At 45.3% G+C, this 18,188-nt stretch overlaps 1 protein-coding gene across 1 annotated transcript in view; it reads right to left on the minus strand.

Moving 5' to 3' along the window:
* Window positions 1-18,188, minus strand: part of ACADL (acyl-CoA dehydrogenase long chain) — a 51,548-nt gene that overhangs the window by 16,454 nt on the left and 16,906 nt on the right. Inside the window, exons 6-7 of the mRNA XM_073633550.1 lie at window positions 17,447-17,611; window positions 15,035-15,136 (exon numbers count right to left, since the gene is read on the minus strand). Coding sequence (XP_073489651.1) covers window positions 15,035-15,136; window positions 17,447-17,611 — 267 coding nt within the window. The remainder of the gene's footprint in view (window positions 1-15,034; window positions 15,137-17,446; window positions 17,612-18,188) is intronic.

The raw sequence follows: 18,188 nt of genomic DNA on the forward strand, positions 1-18,188 counted from the left end.
CTGTGTTTAGCAAACCTTCAGGGATTGGGTCCCTAAAAAAGGGTTCCAACTGCCCTGGACCTGTAAAAGCACCCCATCAGGAAGTTTAGGTAATGTAAGAAGACCTAAGCCCTGGGTTCCTGGGTTCCAGCCCTACAAAGAAGCGTTACAGGCAAAACCTCGTGCTTCGGATACAAAGCCCCAGGTACCATGCTTTTAGGCCTAAATGGCACTTTGGATGGATCTGGTGTATGGAGGCTATTTAAATCCAGCATGGATCCCTCCTGGAGCTCCTCAGAGCACATGTTCACTCGTGACCCACACCTTTAGACGCTGGTGAAAAAACTGATGTGCTCCTGAAAGGAGGAGGGGTTATATAGGGAGTAAACTTCCTTGATTGGGTTTACCAGTGTCAACACCTGAAGGTAGCCTATAACCCATTAAGTAATTACTTAAGGCTCTGTGTCCCATGATGTACAATAAAAAAATCCTATTTTCTTTTTCATACATCATGGGACACAGAGTCAGGCTAATATTCATTACCTACTGGGACGTCCCAGAGCAATAGCCTTGAGGGGAAGGAGACACCCTGCCAAACAATAGCCATTAGAACTTATACGTCAGCCCGCAGTACACTGCGGCCGAAAGCCGAATCCTCCGCTGCTCGATCATCCACTTGATAAAATTTTGTGAACATACGCACTGAAGACCAGGTGGCAGGCTTAGAAATCTGAGCCACGGATACCTGATGGCGAAAAGCCCAGGAGGATCCTACACCCCTGGCAGAATGAGCTCTCACCCTAAAAAGGGAGGAGCTTTATGTTTCAGACCATAGGCCTGAATGACCAAGTGACGGACCCAATTGGCAATGGAAGCTGCCTGCCCTTTTGGTAAAACAAAAAAGGAGTCTGATCTTCAGATCTCCGCAGATCTAGACAAATAAACCTTGACTGCCTGGACAATGTCCAAAGAATGTAGTCGCCTCTCTTCTGCCGAACAAGGCTGAGAGAAAAAAGGAAGGTAAAATAATGTCCCGATTTAAATGAAAGGCTGACATCACTTTTGGCAAAAAGGATGGAACAGGTCGTAACACGACCCTGTCGTGGTGAAGGATCAAGTATGGTTCCCTGCACAAAAGGGCAGCCAACTCCAACACCCTTCTAGCCGGGGTGATATCCATCAGGAAGGCTATCTTGCGTGACAGCAAGTCTAATGGAATTTCCTTGATAGGTTCAAATGCCCATTTCTGTAACACAGACAACACCAAGTTCAAATCCCAAGGACACATAGGTGACCTAATGGGGGGAAGCAAGCGAGTTACCCCCTTCATAAAGGTTCGGATCAGTGAATGGGAGGCTAAATACCTTTGAAAGAATACTGATAGGGCCGAAACAACCTCTGATTGTACTCAAAGCCAATTTGATTTCCACAGCTGAATTCTCCCAATCACGTATTTCCGAGGATGCCATTTTCTGGCTTCACACCAAGCAATTAATGTCTTCCAGACCTTATGATAAATTTTTCTAGTGACTTAAGACTAAGGACTCTAGCTTTTCTAGCATTCACTAAAGTAGACACTACTGGTCCCGAGGTTCCACGGTCCTTCAGCACCCTGGCTTCAATAGCCATGCCGTCAAATTTAGAGACTGTAAATTGGGGTGGAATATGGGACCTTGAGACAGTAGATTGGGGCAAGGTGGAAGTGTCCATGGCCCATCTATTGTCAGTTTCACAATCTCCGGGAACCAGGGCCTTCTGGGCCAGGCTGGTGCCACCAGAATGACTGGAACCCCCTCTTTCTGAATCCTGCGCAACAAAGGTGGAAGGAGAGGGATCAGAGGGAAAGCATAAACCAGGGAGTACTGTCTCCATGGAACTATCAGAGCATCTGCTTCGATTGCCAGGGGATCCCTTGTTTGGGACACAAATTGCTGTAGCTTGTTGTTGAATCTGGATGCCAATACGTCGACCTCTGGCCATCCCCAATGCTGGCAAATTTCCTGGAACACCCCTGGGTGTAGGGACCATTCCCCCGGGCAGATCTGCTGATGGCTGAGATAATCTGCCTTCCAGTTCTCTACTCCCGGGATATGGACTGCCGATATAAATTGGCACATGTCCCTCTGCCCAGGCTAGTATGTGGTTCACCTCCTTCAGAGCTGGATGTCTCCTGGTAACACCTTGGTGGTTTATATAGGTCACTGCAGTGGCATTGTTGGACTGCACCCCTGTACCCTGAAAGGGCAGTCTTAAAGCTCCACCGTCCAGGACCGTAGGGCCAGGCGTACTGCCCGTAATTCCAGGACATTGATCTGTTCTGTCCCTGACCATTTCTCCTGAGTTGCGAGCCCTTCTAGGGTCGCTCCCCAGCATGAGAGACTGGCATCTGTAGTCCGTACTCTCTAAGTTACCGGGAGAGAGGATTTTCCCTTTCGCAGGTTCTGAGCCGGCAACCACCAGTTTAGGCTTAAGCGTGCCCGAGGAAATAAGCACATTAGATAATCCAGGGCTTTTCCTCTTCTGATCCAGGCCAACTAGATATGTTGTTGTAAAGGCCTGGAATGGAACTGGGCATAGGGCACTGCCTCAAAGGAGGATACCATCCTCTCTAGAAAACACATACAGAGCTGAATGGGGGGGGGGGGGGGGGGGTTGTCTGGTGCCCCTTATCTGACGCATCTGAACCTTCAGGGCACAGATCCTTACAGGTGGCAAGAATACTCTTGCTTGAACCATCTCTAGGATCAGACCTAAATACTTTAGACTTTGAGCTGGTTTCAAGGCTGACCTTTCGGTATTTATGATCCAGCCTAAGCTTTTCAAATACCGCACTGTGCAAATTATGCTCTGTTCTAGAGCCTGTAATGAGTGATCTCTGAGTAGGAGGTCGTCCAGATACCCGAGCACTAGGATCCCTTGGGCCCTTAAAAGACCCAGTACTAGTGCTAGGACCTTTGTGAACACCCGGGGAGCTGTAGCCAGTCTGAAGGGTAGAGCCATAAACTGAAAAGGACGTTCCTCTACTGCATGATGTAGTGCCTGAAGCAATAAGTTTCTTTTTGGAAGATCCGAGGGAACGCTGGATCTTAAAAACCTCTGAGGGGGACCCCCCCGCAACTCTAGCTTGTAACAGCGAGATATAATTGAGGTGACTCACTCGTCATGAATTATTGTTCTCCAAATGTCCGCAAAGTGCAGCAGTCTTCCCCCCCCATTCGATGGAGTGGGGGCATCCGCTCAAAAGGGGGGCTTGGTGCTGGGTTTAGAAGAATCTTGGACCCAGGGCCTTTTCTGGCCCCGGCCCTGCAGCTTGCCCCTGGCCCTAGCGCCCTGTTGGAGGCGGAACTGCCTTGATGCTGAGACATTGGAGGAAGCAATCCCTGAGGTTTTAAACAAGGGATGTCTGGTGCTTTTCTTCACAGGAAGTAGAGAACTCTTCCCTCCAGAGATCTTTTGGATATATTTGTCCAAATGATCACCAAATAAACGTTCCCCATGAAAAGGGAAACCTGCCAATATCTTTTTACAAGGAAGCTTGGCTGACCAGTTCTTAAGCCATAAGAGTCTGCGCATATGTACAGACAAGAGAGCCAAACGAGAAACCTGCTGTATTGAATCCTTTAAGGTGTCAATAGCCAACTGCGCTTGAGAAATATCGGTCTTACTTTCAGGCAGATCATCCTCCTGGTTAGGCCTATCAGGACGTTTGACCTGATCCTTTACGGACTGGCAGATACCAATTGCTGCAACAGCTGGCTGAATAGTTGAATTGGCCAAAGAAAAGGAAGCCTTTAATAATTACTCCAATTTCTTGTCAACAGGGTCTTTCAAGCCCTGTGCATTATCTACCGGACAAGTTAAGTTCTTGTTTAAGGAAGAGACTGGTGCATCTACTGCTGGCATGCTCCATTTTAACAAACTTTTCATCCATGGGGTATCAAAGGGAAAACCTCTTAGCCCTCATTCACACGAGGCGGACTACGCTTCCACGGAGCCCGCCTGGGTCCGCCGGCTCAGCGGGAGATCTCTCTGTTGATCTCCGCTGAGCCGGCGGATGACAGGTCCCTCTCTGCTCACTGAACGGGGAGGGGCTTGTCAGGCGCCGCTGCTGCCTATGGAGGGATCGGATGAAAATGGACAGCATGTCCGTTTTCATCAGATCTTACCCGATCCGATAGCAACAGATCCGGACATAGGGCCATCCGTCTGCTTTTAGCAGATCAGACGGGGTCGGATGTCAGCGGACATGTCTCCGCTGACATCCATCGCTCTATAGGCTAACATGGAGCGCCCGCTCAGGTCCGCCGTCAAAACGGAACGGTCTGATTGTGTGAAAGGGGCCTTAGGAGGAACAAAAATCCTGTCAGGATGTTCCCAATCAGCATACAGTCTGTTCCAACAGGGGGTGTAGAGGGAAAGGCTGTGCGCCCTGAAGAGGCCTCAGAGATCCCAAAGAGGACCAGGGGGGCTCAGTCACCTCTGCAAGAGGCAACTTAAAGGCAGAATGAACCATTTCAGTCAGAGTCAGGATCAAAAGCCTCTGCGACTGAGAGGCAGACATCAACTGGATATCTTCTTGTCAAGATTGCTCGGGAGCAGACTCATCTGTTGGGCCCTCCACAGAGTCCTGAGCGTTAAGCTCTTCCCCATCCTCAACCCACTGCTGCTCCAAACTAGTCTCCGGGGAGGGGGATCTGCTACCCTGCAGGATGGAGGCAATCATGCCAGCAATCCTGTGCTCTAACCCGGCTAGGGCCGAGGACAGTTCATCCTTAGTGATAAAGGGTGAAGCAGCAGCATTGACTGTAGGCACAATACCAGATAGGCACAGCGGCTCAGATTGCCAGGAAGCCTCTGGTCTTTCAGGGGATACAACACTAGGGATACGACTAGGTTCATCAGGAACTACTACTGACGACATTGGTGTGACCTTCCCTGTAGTGTTAGTTCCGCTCCTCTTTTTTCAGACATTTACTAGCCACAAAAAGAGAGTACTTGGGTGTAGTATTAAAACACCTCAGAAGAGAGACCCTTTTAATAGGGCTCACCAAGCCCCTATGTAAAAATCCTGCTAAGCACCTTTAGACTGCCAAGCAACACTTGGTGACTCACATGACCTGGGTAAGGAAAAAATGAACCGCTGCAAGTGTCTGTCCAGAGCCTGTTCTGTGTCCCACAGCTGCCTTCTGGAAGCACCATATGCTTGACCTATACAGCTTAAATAAGTGCCGGAACGTTCTGTGCATGCGCAAGTGTGCGTATGGCGCAAATCCTCATGCGCCCAGACAAAAAGGCTGCTGTGCATGTGCAGTGAAGTCGCGTGCGCCATGGCCGCCAAACTGCTGAGCATAGCGGCACTCTTGCGAATGCACGCGCTCCCTGGTGAACCAAGGCGAAATGGCGCACGGCCATCATACAGGTAAAAAACAGCCAGACACAAGCAAAAAGAGTATACTTTGCAAACACCCCCAGCTAGCCCAAAACTCCCCCGTATGGTCACCGCACACAGGTGTCCAGCCTCTAGCTAGCTTGACTGATTGTTACAATCACTGGGACACCCCACAATAATAAGTAAAGAGGTTTCACTTAGCCGTCCAGGCGCAAGGCAGCTTACAAACTAAGAGCCAAATCTTCACCCTTCACAGAGGGTTCCTGTCACTTGAGGACCTTAAAGGACTGGGTACCCTTTTCATGGTTAAGGTCCACTCACTTGGACCTGTACAGCACCCTGCAGGAATGCCTTAGCGCTGTAGTGTCCAGGATTCCACTTCACAGGGTCCAGCGCCCAGAGGCCACATTACAGGCAAAACCCAGCAGGATCTTGAGTCTTCTTTGCGAGGCTCGGGTACCATTTATCTAAGCATATATGCCTGTGTCAAATGGACCCGATCAGTCAAATCCCTTGATTCATTTAAGAACAGTTTGTGGGCTACAGACTTGGAGCCCAGAGAGCTCAAAAGAAACCGTGCCATCCACCTTGCAGACACTGGTAAAAAACTGAAGTGCTTCCTGTGTGGGAGGGGTTATATAGGGGATCACTTACTATCTCAAGCCCTTTGGTCTATCAGTGTCCATTCACCTGATGGAGTATAACCCAGTAGGTAATGAATATTAGCCTGACTCTGTGACCCATGATATATGAAAAAGATAAAACCTGCGTGCAGCTCTCCTTCCCCCAAGCCCAATGCTTACCTGAGCCCACTCTCGATCTAGTAATGTGCACAAAAGCAGAGGCACTTGCGACTCTCTCCCTCATTGGCTCAGACAAAACAGTGGGAGGCACTGGCTCCTGCTGCTGTCAATCACAGCCAGTGAAGAGGAGGCAGGGCTGAGCAATGGACACACAGAGGGGCTCAAGAGCAAGCACACAAGAGTGCCCCCATACCAAGTGGCTTGCTATGGATGCACTCAGCAGGGGTAGGAGCAGCCAGACTGCCAGCAGGGGACCCAAGAAGAGGAGGATCAGGGCTGCTCTATGCAAAACTATTACACAGAGCAGGTGGGGATAACATGTTTTTTTTTTTTATTTACTTTAGTATCACTAGTGTCCCCTTCAGGCAAATCATGGAACCCCATTCATCACACAGTGAGAGGTAGAATTCTCTTAATTTCACAGTCGATTAAAAGCTTGTATGAGCAGGCTTTCATTTAATTTGTAGACATACAGTACATGATGGTTTCAGATGCTTTATATATAGGATATAGGATATGCCCTTTAAAAAAACAATTTGAAGACCTTAAAAGAACACATTAGTTTATGCATCAGAACTTGTATCATGCACATACATTGGCCATTCTTTGTTAGATGAACCTGCACCAAAAGTTATGGTCCCATGCAGCCAGCTTCTGGGATACCTCCTCCCCTACCGCCTCCATTCCTTAAGGCTGGGTTCATACCTATGCAAATTTGATGCGGTTTCTCTGCATCCAATTTGCATAGCGGGAGAATATGACCAGCTCTCTATGGAGGCGGTTCACATGTCTCCAGGGCGGCTGCGGAGCGCACTGCACACTGTGCATCTTTGCCCCCGTTTCAGGGCCAAATTCGTGCAAAGATTCTGCCCCGATTCATCCCTGAAACGGAGAACAGGGACGGACAGCGTTGCTGTGCAATCCGCAGCGGGTTTAGGTGTGAACCCAGCCTTAAGTGGCTGAAATTCTCTCTGGATATGGACTTTTAAAGTTCTACTGCTACATACACAGCTTGGACTTTTCAAGATCTATATGGATGGCCAAGTACATTTCCTTTACTAGAGTGCGAAATGGCTTTATTTCTCTTCGATTTACACTGATGGCTCCCACACTGGGCAATGAAAAACCTCATATTACACAGTTGGAGGAGTTCTCCTGTGTTATTTAGTTGCCAATAAAAAGGGAGGAAAGTACATACCCTGCTACAAACTACAAGAGTACCATATGTGATGACAAGGACATCTCTCCCTCTGAGTTTTCCAGTTGTACCTGACATCATTATACAAGCCATTGTTTTCACTCTCATTCCAGGCTGAATATAATTTATATATATATATATCTGACCCTATATGGGTCTGCATTCACACCCGAGTGTTTTAAGCTCATAAAACACTCATCTCAAACATTCCAAAAATGCCCAACAAAATCCCATTCATTTAAATAGCCCCATGTTCACATCTGAGCATTGTCACCTGAAGCAAAATGCCTGAAGCACAAAAAAGTACAGATTATAGGCATTTTACATTGATGACCTTTGGACCTCAAAACGCCTGTACAAAAACATCCAAAAAAACGCATGAAAACGATACGCTCAGGTGTAAATTCAGCATTATGGAATCTACAAGTTACTAACCACATGTAGTGGCCCATCATATCACTCATAGCTAGGTAGATTTCTTACCACAGCCCAAGTTTATAACATTGTAGGCCACACGGGGGAGACATTGTCCACGTGTGGTCTGGACTTCTGCATATCCATGAGAAGATAGAGTCCCTCCCATCGCCACAGGAAACACATTGCCACAGTTCAAAAGGCGGTCCTTCAGGTCCCTGGCCAGTCATTTACCAAGAACCGAAGGATGGAACTGAAGAATATAACCATAACAGGTAATAACAATAATACATCAACATAATTCAAGGGTGGGATCGTGCTGTCCTGGAAGACCACTGGAAAAGGAGTTAACGGTAAGTCTAACTCCGGTTTTCCCCAGTCGTCTTCCAGGACAGCCCTTGAGAGGATCCCCAAGTACTCACCAGATTAGGGGGGGACCACAGCTTGGAGGACTTTCCTCCCAAAAGCCTGATCCTGACTGGACATTAAGTCTAGTCGATAATGCCTTGTAAAAGTGGAGAAGCTTGACCATGTGGCTGCTTTACATATGTGCTCCAGGGTGGCATCAGCTCTTTCTGCCCAGGATGCCGAGAGTGCCCTTGTGGAGTGGGCTTTAACACCCTCAGGAAGATCTCTATTTATTGTTCTATACCCTTCTGCAATAGGTAGCCTGATTCACCTAGCTATGGTGACCTTAGAAGCCTTTTGTCCTTTACGTTGTCCAGAAAAGGATAAAAAGCGAATCTGTAATTCTAAATGATTTGGTTACCTTTAGGTACTCTAGGATACACCTCCTCACATCTAGTAAATTAAATTGTTTTTCTTTGTTTGAGGCATTCTGACAGAAAGAAGGGAGGACAATATCTTGCGACCTATGAAACCTAGTTGCTACCTTGGGCAAAAACCCAGGGTCCGTCTTTAGGATGACTCTGGCCTCTAGAATCTGAATTAATGGCTCTCTAATGGAGAGAGCTTGGATTTCACTAACCCTACGGGCTGAAGTGATTGCCACGAGGAGCACTGTCTTAAATGTGATCAGTCTTAGAGAGGCCTCTGAGACAGGTTCAAAAGGTGGCCCCAAAAAAGGCCCTGAGAACGATCAATAGGTCCCAGGATGGAGTTATATTAATTCTGACCGGTTTGCGTCTAGAAATTGCCTTACAGAACCTAGCGATGAAAGGATCTTCCTGTAATCGTTTCTCTAAGTATAGACTTAAGGCCGCTATCTGAACCTTAATGGTACTAGGACTTAGTCCCTTGTCTATTCCTTCTTAGAGAAACTGTAGGATATTTGTTCTATCCTTGTTTAACTCACCTTGGCTATTCATCTAGCTATTAAAAACTTTCTCCAGACTTTTCTGTAAATAGCTCGGGTGACTGGTTTTCGACTCTGTAGTAAGGTCTGAATCACCCTGGTAGGCCTTTACTCCTCAGAATTTCTTCCTCAGTAACCACGCTGAAAGGTTCAGCATGGCTACTTGTGGATGTAAGAGAGGTCCCTGTGACAGGAGATCTTGTCTGCAGGGAAGCCTCAGAAGAGGCTGGTCTGTCAACGGTAGTAAAGTTGTGAACCATGGCCTCTTGGGTCAAAATGGTGCTACTAGGAATTAACACGTTTTCTCCGCTAGAAACTTCGCTAGAACCCTTGGTATGAGGTGAAGCGGTGTAAACGCATAGGTCAAGTTGAAGGTCCAGGGAGTCTGTAAGGCTTCTACCACCAAGGGTTGATCTCCTGGGCATAGCGAGCAGAAACTAGGAACTTTTGCATTCTTTTTGTTTGCAAATAGGTCCACTTCTGGTCTCCCCTATATGGTTGAAAACTTCCGGGTGCAGAGACCACTCTTGATTCGAAACTAGGTTGTCAAGAAGTCTGCAGTGCTGTTCTGTTCCCCTTTTAGTTGTATTGCAGAGATGGATTCTAGATTGGATTCTGCCCACTGAAATATGTGCTTGGCCACCAACATTAGCCGAGGACTTCTGGTGCCTCCTTGCTTGTTTATATAGGCTACTGCCGTCATATTGTCTGAGCGGACTTGTAGATGGTGACCTTGTATTGTGTCCTGAAACGCTAGTAGGGCTCTGAGGATAGCTGTTAGCTCCTTCCAATTGGAAGAGAATTGTTTCTCTTCTGGTGTCCATCTGCCCTCAGCCCAGCCTGAGTTGAGATGGGCTCCCCAACCCCAATTGCTCGCAGTCAGTGTGGATGTGATAGGCAAGACCCAGAGTACCCCTTTGTTTAAATTTTCCGTGTCCTTCCACCACCAGAGGGAATGTTTTTTTACTTTGGTGGGGATCGATACATATTCTTCCAGATCTTTGTCTTTTACTGTTCCAACACAAACCTCTGAAGGTCTCTTTGGTGGAAACTGGCCCTTTGTACGGAATTGCTGCTGTCATAAGTCCTAATACTGACATCACTTCTCTCACTGTACATTTGGAGCTGGTTTGAAGAAAGGACATCCTCTGCTTCAGATTCAATATCTTTTCTTATGGCAAGACCATCCTTTGATTTACCAACAGGATCTTGCAGCCCAAATACAGAATATTCTGTGTTGGGGTTGTTTTGGACTTTTCCAAACTGATTATCCACCCCAATTGACTCAGGCTGAGTTGTGTTAACTCTAAGTCCTGACAAAGTTGTTTCTCCAAGTGGGACATGAGGAGCAAGTTGTCTAGAATGATCGAGACTGACCGAAGTCTTAACGGAACTAGTGCCTCCCCAAGAACCTTGGTAAAAATTCTCCGGGAGGACGACAGTCCGAAGGGAAGTGCTCTGCACTGAAAATGATAAATTTTGGTGTCTATCTGAATCGCCATCCGAAGAAGTTTTTGACATTCCTTCCTTATTGGGATATGCAGATAGGCATCACTTAAATCTAAGGTAGTCATAAACACCTCTTTTTGGAGAAGATTCCGTATTGAGTAAATGGACTCCATCCAAAATCTTTTGTATCGGACGGAGAGTTTCATGGGTTGGAGGTTCATGATTAGTCTGAACTTCCCTGACGGTTTTTTCACCACAAAAATGTGCGAGTAAAAACCGTCCCCCTGTTCCTGAATAGGGACTGGTGTCAAAACCTCTTGATCCACCACCTCCCCTATTAGTAATGGTAGGGCACTGGCCTTTTCAGAGTTTCTTGGAAGCTTTGTCCCTAGAAATTTTGAGGGTGAATCGCTGTGAAATTCCAATGCATAACCTCTTTTTATTATGTTTAAAACAAACTCGTTTGAGGTTCTCTTTTCCCACTGTGGGAGAAAATTCTTTAATCTTCCTCTCACAGGGACCCTGATGTCACTGGGGTTTAGGGTTCTGACTGGGGCGGTTAAAAAGTATACCCCCTTTTCCTTTCCCTTTGTGCCCTGTCCAGTGCTTTTAGGGTTTGAAGTCCTTCTCTGTTTTTTGAGGGTTCTTTTGGAGGAGGAAAAAAAAACAAAAAAAAAAACTTCCTTTGAAAGTTTTTCTTTTTAGTGGGAAAAGTTTTCTTCTTATTCGCCGTCCTTTCTAAGGCGGTATCCAATTCAGAGCCGAAGACTAAGTCTCCTGTAAAAGGGACACTGCACAGGCATGTTTTGGACGCCGTGTCTCCCCCCCCCCCCCCCCCAAGTTTTCATCAAGACTGACCTCCTGGCTGTGACAGAAAGCGCCGCAGTCTTAGCCATAAACTTTATGGAATCAGTAGACACGTCAGAAATGAAACCTGTCACCTTCAAAAGCATAGGGAAGGTTTTTAAGAGCTCCCCCTATCAGTGCCTGCCTTTAGATGTTCTTGTAGTTGTGATAACCAGAACTCCAGATTTCTAGCCACACAAGAAGTGGATAGAGCTGGTTTCAGGCCTGCCATAGAAGCATCCCAGGCCCTTTTTAAGACTACGTCTGTTCTCCTGTTCATTGGGTCCTTTAAATGACCCATATCCTCGAAAGCAAGGTCAGACTGTTTCAACACTTTGGACAGAGGGACGTCTAGTTTTGGATTTTTATTCCAGACCGCCTCTGGGCTCTCGTCAAAGGGGAATCTTCTTTTAAGGGAATTTGGAAAGAAGACTTTCTTATCCGGTTAGGCCCACTCCTTACGGACAAGGTCAGAAAGCACGTTATGTATAGGGAATACTTTTGCCTTCTTTTTCCCCAGGGCCCCAAACATCTTATGTCTGGACAATAGAACTTCTTCCTCATCAATTTCCAGTATATCATAAATAGCGCCTAACAGCTCATCTACTTCCTCAAGAAACAGCTTGTATTTTGCGGCTTTGTTAGCTACAGCCTGATCCTCATCCTAGTCTGAGTATGCGTCAGAGGATTGAGGGCTAACTAACGCGGGGCTATGCTCCCTGACTGTACAGGGCTCCCCGGAGCTGGGTGTTGTAAGGCCTGGTGAATAGAGAATCGCAGCTGCTCTACTGGTGGAAGCAGACGTGTTTACATCTGCAATTAACTCCCTGAGAGATTTAAAGGTTGACGCCATCTCATCTTTAAAGGAGCTAAGGAATTTAGCCAAGGGAGAGTCTGCCTCTGTTTTAAGTAAGCCTGCAATACACTGTCTGCATAAAGCTTTGTTAGAGCCTGAGGATAACTTGTTTCCACAATTAGGGCACTTTTTGCTGCCTGACTCATCTTCCCTTAGAGCCTCCTTAGCCTGTAAAGAAAGAATAGATGATCTCAGCATCAAAAACCTTTTAACCCTCTTTAAAACACCCGTGCTGCAACCACCAAACTGCAAATACCTGGGACAGCGAGGTATCCACCACCATGGGGTACTTACAAGTCCCAGCTTTACAACTAACCACATGAAAAACCACAGTACAGGGCTTGCCCAGCAGCCTACCTGGGTTTGGCTGGTGCCTGCATCCGCCGAAGTGTCCTGGGGATTAGCCTCCATGGTCCCCCCCTCTTGCTCCGGATTCTGCCGCTAGACCGGTATTGCTGGACGCTGGTCGGGAATATTAGGCCCAGCCTGGGCTTTCCCCTTCCTCCTTGCGCCTCTGGAGACCCGGAACTGGAAGTCTCGGCACACAGTGATGACACGGTTCCGTCGGAAATGACGCAAACGGCGTCTCCGGCCCCCACCGCAACAAGGAGCTAGGATGGATGAATCCACCTAGAACACTACTGGGAGAACCTGCCTCACCCTGCCACTGGCACACCTCGGCACTGGAAGGAGGGGGGTAACAGGTCTGCTCCTAACACGCTGGACAGTACCCGAGCCCTGAAAGCATAAAGTAGGAAACTTCACTGGAGCCGACGGATAGGACCCAGTCCCCCTATGCGGCCTCCACCCCCTTCAGGCAGCCCCTGAGAGATGAAGTCCTCTCCTGGTTACATGTTCCTCCGACGGAGGAAACACAAATGACTAGCCAGGGACCTGAGGGACCGCCTTTTGAACTGTGGCAATGTGTTTCCTGTGGCGATGGGAGGGACTCCATCTCTCTGAAGGGCTGTCCTGGAAGACGACTGGGGAAATGTAGTTTCAAAACATCTGGGGTGCCAAGGTTCGCCATCACTGTAATAGACCAACACAAAAAGTGGCACACAATTGTGAAGTGGAAGGAAAATGATAAATGGTTTTCAAAATTGTTTACAAATAAATATCTGAAAAGTGTGGCGTGCATTTGTATTCAGCCCTTTTACTCTGATACTCCTAACTAAAATCTAGTGGAACCAATTGCCTTCAGAAATCACTTAATTAGTAAATAGAGTCCTCCTGTGTGTAATTTAATCTCAGTATAAATACAGCTGTTCTGTGAAGCCCTCAGAGGTTTGTTAGAGAACCTTAGTGAACACACAGCATCATGAGGGCGAAGAAACACACCAAACAGGTCAGGGATAAAGTTGGAGACGTTTAAAGCAGGATTAGGTTATAAAAAAAAAAAAAAAAAAAAAAAAAAAAAACAAGCTTATACCAAGCTTTGAACATCTCACGAAGCACTATTCAAATCCACTATCCAAAAATGGAAAGAGTATGGCACAACTGCAAACCTGCCAAGATATGGCTGCCCACCTAAACTGACAGGCCGGGCAAGGAGAGCATTCAGAGAAGCAGCCAAGAGGCCCATGGTAACTCTGGAGGAGCTGCAGAGATCCAGAGCTGAGGTGGGAGAAATGCGGTGCTATTCCTGTCCGAATTGCATGCGGTTTCTGACACCGCTATTGTGTGAACCCAGGCTGAAGTCACTATGACAATCCTGGGTTCACAGAGGAGCGGTTGGGGGGGGGGGGGGGGGGGGGGGGACGACTGCTTGCAATTTGGACAGGAATCACACCACATTCCTGTTCAAATCACATGCAATTCTTTGCAGTGTGATTTGAGCCCACTTATCTTGTATGGGCTTAAATCGCACAGCAAAGGGTATTGGTTTAGATATCGGAGCATTTGCACAACTTGTGCAAATGCTCACTATCGGCACTGATACCGACACCGGTATTTGTATCGGTGCAATCCTACTATTGACCACCAATGCCAGGGTTTCCCTCCAGCCAACAGCACCAGGACAGGTTTTACTCCCACTTACCACCAGCACATTTTTGACTTCCTCTGACCAAGGGCACCATGACATTTTGAACTCCCTCTGACCAATAGTGCCAGTGCATGTTTTACTTCCATCGACCACCGGAACTAGGGCATGATTTACTCCCAATGACACCAAAGCATTTTTTATTCCCAAATATCTTTTATTTTTTATTCCAACCATGCTGTCCAACAGCCTGACAGACAGTGGCCTGGCCCTTTATTTAAAAATCTTTGTGACCCCCTACTGTAAAGAGTCACTTGTAGGTGCACAGTCTATTTCCCAGTAACCTCACTCTCTGCGATACTGTTGTATTCGGTTTGTTCATCGTTTCTAAATTGTAAGCCCTTAGAGCTTGACAAAAATATTGTTTGCCACTGCTATGTTTAATTGCATTGCACAGAGCCCCCCCTTATCTCCTCTTCTGGGGTCCCCCACAGGTGAACATGGTTCATATACTTTTGTGTCTGCTCTCATAGCAATCCACACAGCATGGCTCGCCCCCCCCCCCCCCCCTTTCTGGATTGGACCGACAGCAGCAGGAGCCAATCCCACTGTTCTCAGCAAAGTTCATGAGACCAGGAAGAGAAAATCTGCAGCTGGGCACAGCGTTAGTTCGATACAGGAGTCAAGTAGGTGTTGGGGAGGAGGAGAACACACAGTAGATGTTTTTTAACCTTAATACAGAGAATGCATTAAGGTAAAAAAAACCTTTAGACTTTAGAACCACTTATCACAGAGACATACCTGAGGAAGCTCTGCCATTAGGTAGTAGAAACCTTTATTTTCCTCTCCCAATAAGGCATCAGCGGGAAGCCGGACATCTTCAAAGAACAATTCTGCTGTGTCCTGAAAATAAAGGTAATTTAAAATAGAATAAACAGTTTTCTGTAAAAGACAACTTAAAGTGGATATAAACCCTTACATATACCCAGTGAAGTGAACAGACTGATGATACACAAGGGTAAAACAAATCTATCTACATAAGTTTTACATGTATATCTGCTGTCTTCGGCTTTATTTATTCTAGAAGGTGCACATTGTGTTAGAGATCTTCTCTTCCTGTTCAGCACTATGAGTGGATTCTTGGCATAAACTGTCTGACAGCTGATTGGAGGAAAGGCACACACCCCCTCCACATAGCAAAGGAAGAAAGAAACATGCAGAGCTGTGCTGTGACAAGACAAGCCCTCTGCTAATCTATTTATAGCAACCTCTCAGGACACGAATTTCAGGCTAGTTTCATCTCGGTGGACGGAGAACTTGTCAGAAGTTATCATGCTGATAACAGAGGAAGGAAACAGCAGAAAGACACTGGACTTAGTGCTTTGGAGAGAGATAAGAAAACACTGCAGATATATGCACTTAGGTCAAATTTCATGAATCAGGTTTACATCCACTTTAACTCTGTAGGCAGTAAATGTCTTCAATTAAGTGAAAGAAACAACCCCATCATCCTACACTCTAGGATGGATCCATTCATAACCATGAAGCACAGCACACAGCTGAGAACACTAAGCGAAACTACGCAAGAAACTTTCACATCACATCATTTTACTGCTACACAGATGGCAGAGTTCACATAGGACACTATGCAAAAGACATTTTAGACATTTTCATGTGTCCAGTCTTGTGGCAGCAGTTGGAGAAGGCCCTTTTCTGTTTCAGCATGACTGTACACAATGCCAGGTTCTTAGAGAATTGGTCTGATGAGTTTAATGTGGAGGAACCCCAGCAGTCTGCACAGAGCCCTGACCTCAACACTAAAGAACATTTTTCAGATGAACTGGAATGCCACCTACAAGCCAATTCTTCTTGTCCAACATCAGTACTTGAAGAGCAAATTGATTCCCAAATCAGGCAAATTGCATATATTGTTTTACCATAGTATATGCAATCTGATTTGTTCTCTGGTGATTCATACAATTCAAGGACCCTGACTGATTAGATTGCTAGGATTTGTATAGAAGGGTACGATTCTCTACAATTATGTATGCAAATAATCACAGACAAATCAAACCTTTCTAGTCTCAGAATCTATCACAATCTAAAAAAACAAAAAAACAAAAAAGAAGGAAGTGTAGCCTTAAAAAAGGACCTATTGTATATGTCTGAAGACATTTACAGTAAATCGTCCATATAGAAAAACCTACTTATGTGACTACAACAGAACAGCACACAGGGAGGGAAGCAGGAAAAAGCCAAGTTTACTGCACCAAACCCATTACACAAATATTGATAAAACAATTAAAATGTACCGTTATCCATTAAAGTATATCTAAACCCAAAAGCAAAACATGTAGATACTGCAACTTAACAGCCCTTGGATGTGGTGGTTGCAAAATTTTAATTTTTGAGGCGGTCACTTTATTTCTTTACCCATCAATCCTATTGAATACCACATTTCCTGTTCTAGGCCACATGACTATGTTCATGACTAAGGACTAACGTCCGAAATGCGTAGGCTGTTTTACAGCTTTGTACATGTATTTATTATAAAGAAATACTATTTTGGATGTCATCCTGAGTGTCGACCATCCCTTTCCTTATTCTGATAACAGTTGTCAACCAGTCTTTTCTCCTGGTTCAGATTATAAACTGCACACTCTGGTTCCTCTTACCAGCCCCTATATCACTAGTAGTTGTAGTACCCAAAAAGGGTGGGTGGGAACTACATTTAATCAGTTTTTTTTTTTTTTTAGGAACCCGCAAAAGGTGTACATTAACCCATACAGAAATCACCTCTCTCAACAAAAAAGAATAAATAAAATTTCAGACTCTGGTCAGGGTTCAGCTAACTGTGTTTCCCTGGAGCTTTAAACATTTGAAAACTGCCACCTTGCATGTAAGTGAGCAGATTTTTGACAGTGAAGGTGTTAAAGTTATAGCCAGAAGCCTCAGACTTATTAAGATGCATAAGTAGAAGGTGTGAGGAAAGGCTTATTCTTATATATTGTACAGAGCTGGAAAGATCTAGTTATTTTTATGTCACCATAGCTCATATACATTTACTTTTCCTCTTCTATGGAGACCTGAAATGAAAAATAGGGCTTATTTGCTCCATGTATGTGTCCTGCGTGTCACTCAATTCTTTTGCATATGATGAGAAAATAAATTGTAATAACATTAGTTATGACATTTCAAAGAAATTAATTTTACCTGTGCCTTCAAGCCAATTTTTTCTAGTTTCCGTCCTTTAACAAAACCTTTAGTGCCATTGTCCACGAGGAAAAGACTGATGCCATGAGCAGGGGTACGAGCCTCGCGGTTTGTGACAGCAACAACAATTACTACATCACTCATCCATCCATTTGTAATAAATACCTGTGCAGACAGGACATAGTTTGTTAAAAAAAAAAAAAAAAGTTTTTGTTTTTTTTTTACAACATACAGTATGTGTTTTTAATATTTTAATAGAGCAGCGTCAAATTGTGTTAAAAGTCTACCCATGATTTTGGTGGAGATATAATTTTATTATTACTATATATACATTTTTTAAAACTTTTTTTTTTTTTTTCTTCACAAAAAAAGTTTTAAAAAATGTATATATAGTAATAATAAAATTATATCTCCACCAAAATCATGGGTAGATTTTTAACACAATTTGGCGCTGCTCTATTAAAATATTAAAAATACATACTGTATGTTGTAAAAAAAAAAAAAAAAAAAAACACACCATAAAAAGCAACAGCACCACCTACTGTACATGATCAGCACAAGCACAGGACTAGAAGATGCAGGTTTTACAATGATAGTTCTTACAATGTGATTTAACTCACAACATAAACCAAGAACATTACAATAAATATTTGCTTCAATTTGCTTTCAAGCTTTAACCACCATAAAACTGAAAAAAAAAAAAAAAAGTATAGAAAAAACTCATCTACTGAATCCTCTCTAC

This window comes from Aquarana catesbeiana, linkage group LG06, assembly GCF_042186555.1.
Source record: "Aquarana catesbeiana isolate 2022-GZ linkage group LG06, ASM4218655v1, whole genome shotgun sequence".
In the NCBI taxonomy this organism is placed as follows: domain Eukaryota; kingdom Metazoa; phylum Chordata; class Amphibia; order Anura; family Ranidae; genus Aquarana; species Aquarana catesbeiana.